At 42.0% G+C, this 13,209-nt stretch overlaps 1 protein-coding gene across 1 annotated transcript in view; it reads right to left on the bottom strand.

Moving 5' to 3' along the window:
- Positions 1-13,209, bottom strand: part of ANKS6 (ankyrin repeat and sterile alpha motif domain containing 6) — a 78,766-nt gene that overhangs the window by 45,593 nt on the left and 19,964 nt on the right. The window contains 4 exon segments of the mRNA XM_038391931.2: positions 2,718-2,883; positions 4,135-4,338; positions 5,665-5,711; positions 7,250-7,460. Of these exon segments, the coding sequence (XP_038247859.1) occupies positions 2,718-2,883; positions 4,135-4,338; positions 5,665-5,711; positions 7,250-7,460 (628 nt within the window).

Raw genomic sequence — 13,209 nt, forward strand, 5'->3', positions numbered from 1 at the left:
ACCAGAATTGAACCTCTGGTGTCTATCCTGAAGAATTTCTTAATATGAAAAGATACAAATGAAGTGTGGAGAAAAGAGATGCATGTAAGCAAAGTGATCGAGATGATGAAAGACACACATTGTTAGCTGCAAGTATTTCCTCAAATCCTACTGAGGGGCACTGCCTGCAGGCAGGAAAACCATTCAGATGTTTCTGATGAACCCACCAGGTCACTGGGCTTGTGAAACACATTCACGTTGTTTCTACCACTCTGCTGCTCCTGGTCTTCTCTTCCTCAAGGTGGGAGACCTTTAATAGGCCAGCCCCTTGGAGATCCTGTTGGTGGCCTCCCGGTAGGTCTTTGGGGATCACTTTTGTGTTTGTGAGGAGGTGAATCCTATTACATCAACTGAGTAGAGATCTACTGGAGTAGGGCTGCTAGACTCCATCTATACATTAGTTTTCTGATTCAGCAGATTGGCAGAATTTGGGCAGCGGCAGTAACATTTCAGAGGTACAGAGGGTATCCAGTAAGGTTCTTTATTCTCATGGTTGGGAGTTTACACTGTAAACTCTTTGGGGCAGTGACCATCTTTTAATTTGTGTGCACTACGTAGCTTAATGGGGTCCCAATCCTGATTGGGGCCTCTAGGCACTACCCTGGTACAAATAATAAAATATATTTGGTAGATGAGGAGAAAACTCTAAAACAACCCAAAAATGTCCAGTGATCATCTGTTGTAGAATGCAAAAATCACAGCATCCCCCTAGTAAGGCTAGACTTTATCTGACCCAGCAACAGTTCATGAGGACACGGGGTGGCCAATGCTTGATGCAATGGAGAAGGATGATTCAGCTCTTTTCCACCATGAGCTGAAGTGGTTTCTGATCTATGTGTAGAATGAAAGTGGTGTTTCTATCCACCCCGGATCTGAAATCCCTAGCAATTCTGATTAAACTACATTTATTCCCCTCTTGGTGTAAAACACCTTTTACATTCAGGATGAAAATACATGGAAAAAACTCCCTGTCTACAACTGCAATAATATAACCCCATTGAACTGCGGAGGAAAATGGCAGACAAAAGAAGTATAAATTTTATGGATTTCAAGATGAGAAAGAAGCATTGCAACAATCCAGTCTGACCTCCTGCATAACAGTGGCCACAGAATTTCACCTAGTGATACTTGTGAGTAAATGTAGCTCTTTTGTGATATAATCAGTAAAGAATCCTCAGGTGGCTACAGACAGGTTCATGCCCCTGGGAGGACAGGTGCCAGTACCCTCTATTCTGTGTCAAAATATTACAAATATATTTCTTCATATTGAGAAAATGGTTTAATCTTTAGATTCTTTCCAGAGATGTGTATCAAATACATTTCTTAGTGATATGATCTTTTGTTCTGTGTTTTGGGAACCTGTCACATGTTAAATTACTACAACAGGTTTTGAAGTCAAAATCTTTTCTGGCATGTTAAAATTACCACAATTACTTTATGAAATATGTATGTACCTCCACAGACTTAACCCATACTTACAAAATAAATATTTTTCAATTTCAGTATCTTACATTATCCAATGTTATACGATCATGCTATGAAAGTCTCTACCATAATATATGCAAAAATGGGATAAAGCAGGCATGTATTTTTAATAGCTTTTATGCCTGGAATGTCTTCTTTTGGATAGGCTTGGCATGAACACTGGTAGTTTGATTTTTGTTTCTTTTAATTAAAACATCAAAAATTTTCATCCAGAAAAAAAGTGATACATGAAAAAAAGACTAAAATTCATTAAAGAAATATTAAGGTAGAAACGTCCTTTAGGACAGCATACCCACTCCTGCAATCTAAGCTATATGGATGTACCCCAATTAAAGTCACTGCGGTTCCTCAGATGCAGGGTCAGCTTCTGTGATTCCAAATGCATGACTGGGCCCTTAGGTCCTTGTAACGGGGCAGTCACCCCGCTCCAGTCTGGAAGGGTTAAATCCAGCCGTGGAAAAGGGCTATCCTGGGAGCCAATCATAAGCGGGCTTGAGGCAGCCAATCAGGGCCTGGCATAAGAAGGGCTAAGGGAGGAGCTGGGAGACTCACTCCATCTGTGGAGTGGGAAGGACCTAGCTGCCTGGGAGCACAAGGGTACCTGAAGCAGAGCAGTGCTGGAGAAGGGAAAAAGGAGCTGGGGAGCTCCAGCCGGCAACTCCCCAGGCTGAGGCCTTGTTAAAGACCTAAGGAGGTACTGGGGCTATAGAGGTGCAGCCCGAGGATAGGCAGAGGCAGCTGGTCCAAGCCCCTTGCCATTGATGAGTGGCCATTACAGACTGCAGTCTGCCCCAGGGAAACGGGGATAGATGAGGAAGGTGGGCTTAGAGGGTTGGGGGTTCCCCTGGGAGGGGAGACCCAGAGAGTGGGGGCACTGCTGTGGGGCAGCACCCCAAGATAAGATGGCACCGGGATCCGGGAGGGACATGGGGGCCTGAGGCAGGAGAGACACCGGCCAGCAGGAGGCACTTCGAGTGCTGGAATGAGCTAATTCCCGGATGACCAGCAGGAGGCGGCGGTGAGTACTCAATCTGCTACAGTCCCCTACTGTGACTGTCTGTGGTTTCAACAAAGTTAATGGCAGTTTTGCAGTCATTTGTGTAATTTCTACTTTACCTGTGAATTTAGATTACCTAGTTGAATCTGTCTTAATTTTTATATATGAAATTGAAAATATATATATATATATCCACCTGATCTATTATGGAGTTCTCCACCATGTCTGTTAATTCCAGTGATGTTGTTGGATCCACCAGAAGAGTGTGGCGAGTGGTTGAAGTTGCTTGAATTTGAGGGAGAAGCAGGTCTTCTTGCAAAGGCTGGCAATTTGACCGGTCTAGTTCCTTTGGTAACAGATGTCTAAAAGAGCAAGAAATATATACACTTTTAAAATTTCTTTCTTGAAGAAATGGCAGATAAAGCTTTAAACACAATTTTACTTACCACAAAGGATAGTGACTTTCTCTGAGGATCAAAATGGATATCAGAAATGAATATGATTATTTTCTTGAACATTACAAAATCCTAATTCAACAAGGAATAAAGTAGTAATATAAAAATAGTCCTCTTCTTCTGATTTTTGTCATCAGTATAACATGAGCAATACAAAGTCTCAAGATCAGTACATAAAATCACATGTAAAATTTATCTAATACAAAGTCCTGCTCTAGTTTCCCCATCTTACAAAAACACCCTTGGGCTCACTACCTGATTCTCTACCATCCCTTTGCCCCTCTGCACTAACTAAACCTCAACTACTGCTGCGAGTTCCTCTCTTCCGACCTCTTTAATCCCATTTCAACCTTTTTCACTCCACAGCAAGTGTTCTCACTAAAGGCTCTAATGATTTTCTGGCCAAATATTAAAGTCTCAACTCTATCCACATCCTCCTTGAATTCTTTTACATCACTATCCACTCCTTGAAATCCCATCTTCCAGTGGCTTTTGCAGTTATGTCCTCTCATGGTAGTTCTCTTACCTGTCTGATTGCTCCTTCAGTCTCTGGTTTGGTGGGTCCTTCTCCACTCCTCTAGCCCTTGAGTGAATGCCTCCCCGACTCCATACTTGGCCCTCTTCTGCTTTGCTCCCTCCACACATTATCCGCTCATGCTGCTGTCATCTTTATGATAACTGACTTATAGGTAACTGATCTGTTTTCTTTCAGTTCAGTTGTTTTTTTCCCCTCCTTCCTTCTAGAACTCATTTCAAACTCAAAGTACCCCTACTCTGAGACACCGAGGCAGCTTACTTGGAGGACTAAACCATCTCACTTGGAATCTATGATCACCTCAGAACTTTGTGACAAAACCATCTTAGTGCTGGAGCTTATTGTATTCAAGGAAAAGTGTGGCATGCAAGCTCTTACTCTACTTATGCTTCTCTTCCTGAGTAGCTGAGTTTACAGGGACAAACCATTCTGAAGATATAGAAATTTTAAAAAACTTGCAATGGAAAATACATGATTCTACAAGATGTTCTCACAGCTACACGTTGCAAGAATCCAAGGGGACCATAAGTCTGAGGGACAGCATCAAACTACTGTGCCTTATCAACCAAAATTTCCTGGAGGTAACAACATACAATATTTTGTTGTACAATGCATTCACTTACTATGTCAGAGTTTGCACTGCTGTTAAAATCATGTTTGATCCCACGCTGTGGCAAGGCAGTCCTCATCTGTTCAGTCTTGCGATCTTTGTTCATTCGTGTTCGGTCAGAATTCCACAGCTCAAAACTTGAAGGAGGTAAGAAAGGAGGAATAACTGCTTTCAGTTTATCACTAGGTAGCCTAGTAAATGGAGCACCACTTCTTAACTGAGAAGAAAAAGAAATTACCTCTTTTTAGAAAGATCTATTTGACTCTAATTATATGCATTTAAAATAGGAAATGAAGCTATGTAGAGAATGGAAGACTTTTAATATACATCATCAGAATAAAAGGATGGTGGGGGAGTAAGGGTATTTTAAACAGGCAAAAGAACAATTTAATCAAGACAATCATCTTTGAAGATGTACAATACAGAATAATAAACAGAAGCAATGCAAATGACCATTAAAGCTGTTATCATACACTAGGTTTATGTAATATCCTGAACTTGGCTCACTTAAATAGTGCAAGTTGCCCTGTTAAGTATAAATCTATTTCATTCGTTCCTTTGGGCCTAATCCTGGCTCCTAGTGAAGTCAACAGGAGTGTTAACTAGTTAATTAGTCACTTCCAAATGATAAACAGGAGGAGTGACAAGATAAAAACTCTGTGGATTCCTAGATGAGACCCTGGGAAAGAATGAACAATTGCTAACTCTGTCCCTTTGGGTTCTCCTAAAAAAGAAGAAGAAGAAAAACTGAAGTCCTCTTCTTCCCCAGTTCCCTCAGTCAACAACACATTGTCCCTTGTATCAAATAAATGGTTCTTTAAGATCTAATAAAATCAACATGAGTGATTTGACCTTTTACAATTGCCAAGAAGGGATTATCAACTGAAAATAATGCAGTCTCTAGGCTATAACAGAATCTGAAGGTGGAGTATAACAAAGGAGAGGAGGAATCTATATTATACCTTTTTTTGTAACTTTCTCCAAAAAGTGAAGGTTTTGAGATAGGTAAAAAATTGCTGAAAATGCATGATGCCTTGTTCATCATGAATTTTACTATAGCTTACCCTTTTATCTAACAGAGCATGTTCATTCATGTAACTGGTTGTGAAATAAGTCTGAGTTACATCCCTTACTACATTCAAATTCCTCCTTAGAACACAATGTTTCATGTGGCTTTTCAGCAATAAACCAACTATTCAAGTGATCTCTTTTTAAGTCATTATTGACCATAAGAAGTTCATCCATCAACTAATGGATCGTACTTGCTATAAACGTCAATATTTACCAAGAGTTACCAATCCATATCATCTGCAATATTGCAGTTATTTCCTGTCCTCACACGAGAAAAAATACAGCAGTTTGGATACAACTGTCTAGTGATCATCAGCAAATGCTGTTTATTTTATTAATGGTGACCACTGTATCATTTGTATGATAATATGAGTGAACTGTACTGCCTGTCTAATTTGGATTGTAAATGATTGATTGAGAGTTGCATGATGTTCTATTCAGTGTTGAGAACATTTACAGCACTGTAACATACCATGGTTGTCAATAATTCATCATCCTTGCCTGCTCTTGTGCACACACCTGAAAAACACATCAAAGATTTTTAAAAACTCTAAATGCTTATTCCCAAGGATAATTTTGACAAATGTATTGTATGCCACAACAGTTTCACTCAGTAAATACAATGGCATAAATCTATCCCTCATGCAACTTCATTGACTTCCCTGGCAACATATCCAAGATGAATTTGGGTCATTGTTGTTTTTATATTTTACATCATAAACTGCAGGGCTCATACCCACTAACCCCTCTTTTTGTTCTATAACTAACAGGGGTGTTAATGGGCCAATTCACCTTGACTATTCCCATAAGAACATAAGAATGGCCATATTGGGTCAGACCAAAGGTCCATCCAGCCCAGTATCCTGTCTGCCAACAGTGGCCAATGCTAGGTGCCCCAGAGGAACTGAACCTAATAGGTAATGATCAAGTGATCTCTCTTCTGCCACCCATCTCCACCCTCTGACAAACAGAAGCTAGGGACACCATTCCTTACCCATCCTGGCACATTCCCTTAGAATACGTGCTAACTACTTATGCTAAACCCAATGGCTCTCAACCTTTCAGGATTCTCATTTGCCTTGCATACCCCAAAGTTTCACCTCACTTAAAAACTACTTGCTTATAAAATCAGACATAAAAATACAGATGTGTCACAGCACACTATTATTGAAAAAATGCTGAGTTTCTCATTTTTACCATATAATTATAAAATAAATCAATTGTAATATAAATATTGTATTGACATTTCAATGTATAGTATATAGAGTAGTTTAAACAAGTTATTGTCTGTATGAAATTTTAGTCTGTACTGCCTTCTCTTGTGCTTTTTATGTAGCCTGTTGTAAATATCTAGATGAGTTGATGTGCCCCCGGGCAGACCTCTGTGTGCCCCCAGGGGTACATGTACCCCTGGTTGAGAACCACTGTGCTAAACCATCTGTTCGATCTTGTAGTTAGTTGTGACACTCTTAGTACCTTTCCCAGACCTGAAGAAAAACTCTGTGTAGCTCAACGGAAGTTGATCCAATAAATATTACCTCACCCACCTTCTCTCTCTAATATGAATCTACTGCTCATTTCAAGGGTATTTTCTAGCACACAATAATGCAGGAGTTCTCAAACTGGGGGTCAGGACCTCTCAGGTGGTCACGAGCTGTCAGCCTCCACCCCAAACCCCGCTTTGCCTCCCGCATTTATAATGGTATTAAATATATTAAGTGGTTTTTTTAAATTTATAAGAGGGGAGTCACACTCAGAGGCTTGCTATGTGAAAGGGGTCACCAGTACAAAAGTTGGAGAACCACTGCACTAATGGCATGACACAGTATTAAGCAGTTTCCTTCCTGGGTGATGCTAAATGTATTGTTCAACAGCAATCACTAACAAAAAACAGTGCAAGTCTGATAAAATAACTCTCTGTGCAGTGTCTTTCCATATACTGCATACTTATTACATGTTTTCATCTGTAGCAAATGCATTACATTAAATATGGCACCAGCTAAACTACCAGATGATAGAACACTTCCCATACATCATATAAGCAGTTCTGACTTTACCGCTAGCTTTGACATTTGTGGTCCAAGCTGTTGCAGTATCACAGTTTCCAGAGTTGTTCACATCTGGCTGTGAAGTGGCTTTTATTGTGGAATTCAAAGATGACTCAGGCTCATCAGTAAAAGGCACAGACTGACTGGTGGAAAATCCATGACGCAATGTTTGGGTCAACTTCAGCTTGCGGAATCTATTAGACATTCTGTTCCACCATGACTAGGGGGATGAGAAGACAGGACAACTTTGTTCTAACATATAAGTAAAAGAAAAGTTGCATTAATTCAGCTTCGCACAAAGCTATAATTCTGACAAGGAATTTTAGTGATAAACTACAAGAGTTGAGAGAGCCGTTTATCAATGTCACCCGATACCCTAGACCTGGTGGTACGCAAGACATCTCCGGGGTGTACACGGGAGAAATTGTATAATGCTGGATTTTATCCATTAATTACTTAATTTATTGCATTTTCATAATAGGTTACTCAGATGAAGCTTTAAAACTCCATGGGATTTGTTATATAAAATATGGTAATTAATTTACTTCAGGATGTACAATGAGAACACAGATACAGATGCTGACGTACAGAGCCTTCACCTCTAATCACAGGATAGCGTGGATTCAGTTGCCCAGCAACTGTCCAGTCTGAGCTCAGAACTTAGTCAGGGGTTTTGGTTTTGGTTGTATATGTAGCACTATAACAATATCTGTATGTAAGCGTGAAATATGGATAGATGGCTAAAGACATGTGGTGTTAAGAAGAACACACGAAGTATCAGTGATGAGAAAGGTAGGAGTACATGGGCAGCTGGTAGATCTGGAAGGGGGTATGCAATAAGAAAAGTTTGGGAACCTCTGCCCTAGACTGAATTGCAGCTTTATGTACAGACATAGGTAGATATAAATGTATAAAAAATTACAGGTTTGTCTGTGTTAACATGATCATTTTTTAAATTAGTAAAAAGTAAAACTAATTTAACATATAAAATATTATGTACATAAAGCTACACTGAAGTAGAATACATCTAAATGAATGAATCTTCAAGCTCCACTCAAGCCCCGTCTCCCCCCCTACATTTTTTCTATCACAGGAAATTCATTGTCAAATTGTGAATTTGAAGGGATGTGATTTACCTCTTGTCAATTTTTGGACCTAGTAAATAGTTTTCCATATTTTTTTCCACTATAGTCATGTTGTCTGTGAAAGCAAAGCATGTGCATTTACTCAGGTACTTTGGGTGGGAAGTTTTAAAACTACAGTACTAAGTACTGTAATTTAATCTTCCAATCAACGCACAACTTCATACTCTAACGTCATGCTTTCCAGTATCAAGATCTAGCACGTCTTACTGTCATAACATCAATATGTGTGTAAAGTTATTCTATTTTAACAATGCACAGATAGCTGTTAAGGTTTTGCATTAGAGCAAAGGCTGATGAAACTGGGATGTGTATTGCCTATTTTTAAAAAATTCTTTGTACTTCTTGAGCAAAAGGAACTTATTATGGTAGACAGGGCCATCCCTAGGGGGGTGCAGGGCCGGGGGTGGAAGTCACTGATTCATCTCTTCCAGGATTGACCTCGCCGGCCAATTGCACTGGCCCGCAGGGCCCCCCAAAGTGTGGGGCCCAGAGCAGTCACCCCAATTCACCCTACCCAAGGAATGGCTCTGATGGTAGAAAAAGCATTAAAATACAAACATCCATATACTTTTATTGGTGCTTTCAAATGGATTGAAAGGACTGGAGCTTCCAGGCAAACCTTACAGGTTTTTTTGTAGTAAGCTGGGGACCTGATGAACAGGATACAACAGTTCAGAGACACTGGGGAACCAGTGACGTCTAGCTCTCTCTGACTACTGTGGATCCTGCAGACGTGGGCAGTTTCAGCCTGGTCACTGTTACAAGGACATCGAGAGGAGGTACTGGGTCATAGTACATCACTTGATAGTAAATGAATAATTTTATGTTCGTAAGGTATATTACACAGCAACATAATGAGCAACATTGTGCAATTATTAACTTCTTCCAAAGACCTAGCTTACATGGAATAACTGAACAATTGGGAATTAAATTGGTGGGATGGCTCCCCAGTGAGTATCTACAGTGTACCATGTCCATATTAGCCAGGCAGTTTCAGGTACAGTTTGTCTCACATCAACGCTATCACTATACTACACCACTGCAGTCCATCTGCCCTCTGTCTACCTTCTCTACAGTTCCAGTACAGCTACTGAGGTTCTCAAAACCCAGAAGAGAAGTCAAACTCCCATAATTCTCTGGGGGTAAATCCTGTTAATCCCATGGTGCCAGCACTATTTCGTATCCTTTTTCTCAAAAATGGAAGCCAGGATGAAAGCTCTGTTCTTGTTCCTTGCTCAGCAAGGTCCCTGAAAGTGAGTGGCAAGTTGACAGTGGTGGTGGTTCTGAGAGTAACTCTGGCAAGAAAGAGACAAGACCAGCAATTCAGAGCATTCATGTTTCAAGTAAGAAGTGGTGGTTGGGGTATGAGTAGATGGCCTTATACGCTATTTGCAGTTCTTCTGTAGATGACATGACACTTCTGGGTTTGGCGCACAACCACAGGCTGGTGGGGCAGAATTGTTTTTGATACGTGGGCTAAACTGTAGCAGCGATGTAACCTCAGCCGTGTAGAACACAATGCCATCCACAGCCTCAGAAACAACTCTGACATCATAATCAAAAAGGCTGACAAATGAGGTGCTGTCGTCATCATGAATAGGTCAGAATATGAACAAGAGGCTACTAGGCAGCTCTCCAACACCACTTTCTACAAGCCATTACCTTCTGATCCCACTGAGGGTTACCAAAAGAAACTACACCATTTGCTCAAGAAACTCCCTGAAAAACCACAAGAACAAATCCGCACAGACACACCCCTGTAGCCCCGACCTGGGGTATTCTATCTGCTACCCAAGATCCATAAACCTGGAAATCCTGGATGCCCCATCATCTCAGGCATTGGCACCCTGACAGCAGGATTGTCTGGCTATGTAGACTCCCTCCTCAGGCCTTACGCTACCAGCACTCCCAGCTATATTCGAGACACCACTGACTTCCTGAGGAAACTACAATCCAACGGTGATCTTCCTAAAAACACCATCCTAGCCACTATAGATGTAGAAGCCCTCTACACCAACATTCCACACAAAGATGGACTACAAGCCGTCAGGAACGGTATCCCCGATAATGTCACGGCAAACCTGGTGGCTGAACTTTGTGACTTTGTCCTCACCCATAACTATTTCACATTTGGGGACAATGTATACCTTCAAATCAGCAGCACTGCGATAGGTACCCGTATGGCCCCACAGTATGCCAACATTTTTAGGGCTGACTTAGAACAACATTTCCTCAGCTCTCGCCCCTAATGCCCCTACTCTACTTGCACTACAATGATGACAACTTCATCATCTGGACCCATGGAAAAGAAGCCCTTGAGGAATTCCACCACGATTTCAACAATTTCCATCCCACCATCAACCTCAGCCTGGACCAGTCCACATAAGAGATCCACTTCCTGGACACTACAGTTCTAATAAGCGATGGTCACATAAACACCACCATATACTGGAAACCTACTGACTGCTATTCCTACCTACATGCCTCTAGCTTTCATCCAGATCACACCACACGATCCATTGTTTACAGCCAAGCTCTACGATATAACCGCATTTGCTTCAACCCCTCAGACAGAGACAAACACCTACAAGATTTCTATCATGCATTCTTACAACTACAATACCCACCTGCTGAAGTGAAGAAACAGACTGACAGAGCCAGAAGAGTACCCAGAAGTCACCTACTACAGGACAGGCCCAACAAAGAAAAGAACAGAACGCCACTAGCCATCACCTTCAGCCCCCAACTAAAACCTCTCCAATGCATCATCAAGGATCGACAACCTATCCTGAAGGACGACCCATCACTCTCACAGATCTTGGGAGACAGGCCAGTCCTTGCTTACAGACAGCCCCCCAACCTGAAACAAATACTCACCAGCAACCACACACCACATAACAGAACCACTAACCCAGGAACCTATCCTTGCAAAAAAAGCCCGTTGCCAACTCTATCCACATATCTATTCAGGGGACACCATCATAGGGCCTAATCACATCAGCCACACTATCAGAGGCTCGTTCACCTGCGCATCTACCAGTGTGATATATACCATCATGTGCCAGCAATGCCCCTCTGCCATGTACATTGGTCAAACTGGACAGTCTCTACGTTAAAGAATAAATGGACACAAATCAGACGTCAAGAATTATAACATTCAAAAACCAGTTGGAGAACACTTCAATCTCTCTGGTCACTCGATTACAGACCTAAGAGTGGCTATCCTTCAACAAAAAAGCTTCAAAAACAGACTCCAACGAGAGACTGCTGAATTGGAATTAATTTCCAAACTGGATACAATTAACTTGGGCTTGAATAGAGACTGGGAGTGGATGGGTGTTTACACAAAGTAAAACTATTTCCCCATGTTATTTCTCCCCCCCACCCCACCCCCCACTTTTCCTCAGACGTTCTTGTTAACTGCTGGAAATGGCCCACCTTGATTATCACCATGAAAGATTTTCCTCCTTCACCCCCTCCCCTTCCTGCTGATAATAGCTCGTCTTAAGTGATCACTCTCCTTACAGTGTGTATGATAAAACCCATTGTTTCATGTTCTTTGTGTGTGTAGATAAATCTCCCCACTGTATTTTCCACCGAATGCATCCGATGAAGTGAGCTGTAGCTCACGAAAGCTTATGCTCAAATAAATTTGTTAGTCTCTAAGGTGCCACAAGTACTCCTTTTCTTTGTTCAGGATAAAGTGTCCGCTCTGTAGCTCAGTGATGAGCAAGTCCTGACACTACAGTGCCAAATCACAAATATGAGGGCTCCCCTTATTCTGCAAAAAAATGATAATTGTTCTGTGAAAGACAGCTGTTCTGGATAATTATCAATCAGGTGAGTCTCACTTGGGGGTTGTAATATGCAATGAGTGTCGTTGTGGTGAAGGTCTGCAGGGCTATAGTGCATTACAGCAGCATGTGATCCAGATGGCCAATGCACCAGACACTGAGGTAGTTAAATAATTGTGCTTCCCAAATTTTGCAGGAGCCATTGATGGAATCCATATTTCCCTAGCCTACAAAAATTAGCCTTCATCAATACATTTTACAATAGAAAGCTGCATATCTGATGCATGGAATGCAAACATGAGTGCACAGACTCCATTATATAATAGAGCTGAGAGACTTCCGCTACCACCTGCTTTCTTCCTTTTCCTGCCCCCTCAGAGCCTAGCAAGGAGCCTAGAGGGAACAAAGAGAGGGAGGAGCTAGGGGTCTGAAAGGAATGCAGAGTTCAGACCTATCCTGCCTGCTGCTGGCAGAGAGGAGCTGGTAGCAATATTCCTCCTACAGCAGCTTTAGCTGTCTGGCACATGGACAACTTGCCTCTAATACTAACTTTAGTGCTGTAGTGCCAGCCCAGCTCCTCTAACAGCTTCCCTCAGCTGGTGACCCACCTGCAGTTCCAGGCAGAGGGAATACAGCACTACCTGGGATGATGGGAAGCATAACTCCAACACCTGGGACTGTTATGAGGGGATAGTCTGGTGGGGCTGTCTGAATGCTCCCATCACCTTACCCTTGATGCAGCATGTGAGACCACAGAAAGAGGACGACATGTAGATCTGACACCACCCTCAGAGATTAACTCCACTAATGTCCCCTTTTTTTCAGGGCAGGGGCTCCCTTCCTCACATAAAAGCCCTGAGCTTTGGAGCCAGATAGCTGGCCCTGCACTGATACTTAGAGCAGTTCCCTCTATTGCAGAGCATGAAGCAGTGCTCTGGTGCTCCCTACTGCTGCACCTCTGCCCCGTCTCAGCTTCCTCCTCTGGCAGAGAGGGGATGGGCAGAGCTGGAACTGCAGTGAAGGGAACTGA

Source organism: Dermochelys coriacea, chromosome 2, assembly GCF_009764565.3.
Source record: "Dermochelys coriacea isolate rDerCor1 chromosome 2, rDerCor1.pri.v4, whole genome shotgun sequence".
NCBI classification, from domain to species: Eukaryota; Metazoa; Chordata; order Testudines; family Dermochelyidae; genus Dermochelys; species Dermochelys coriacea.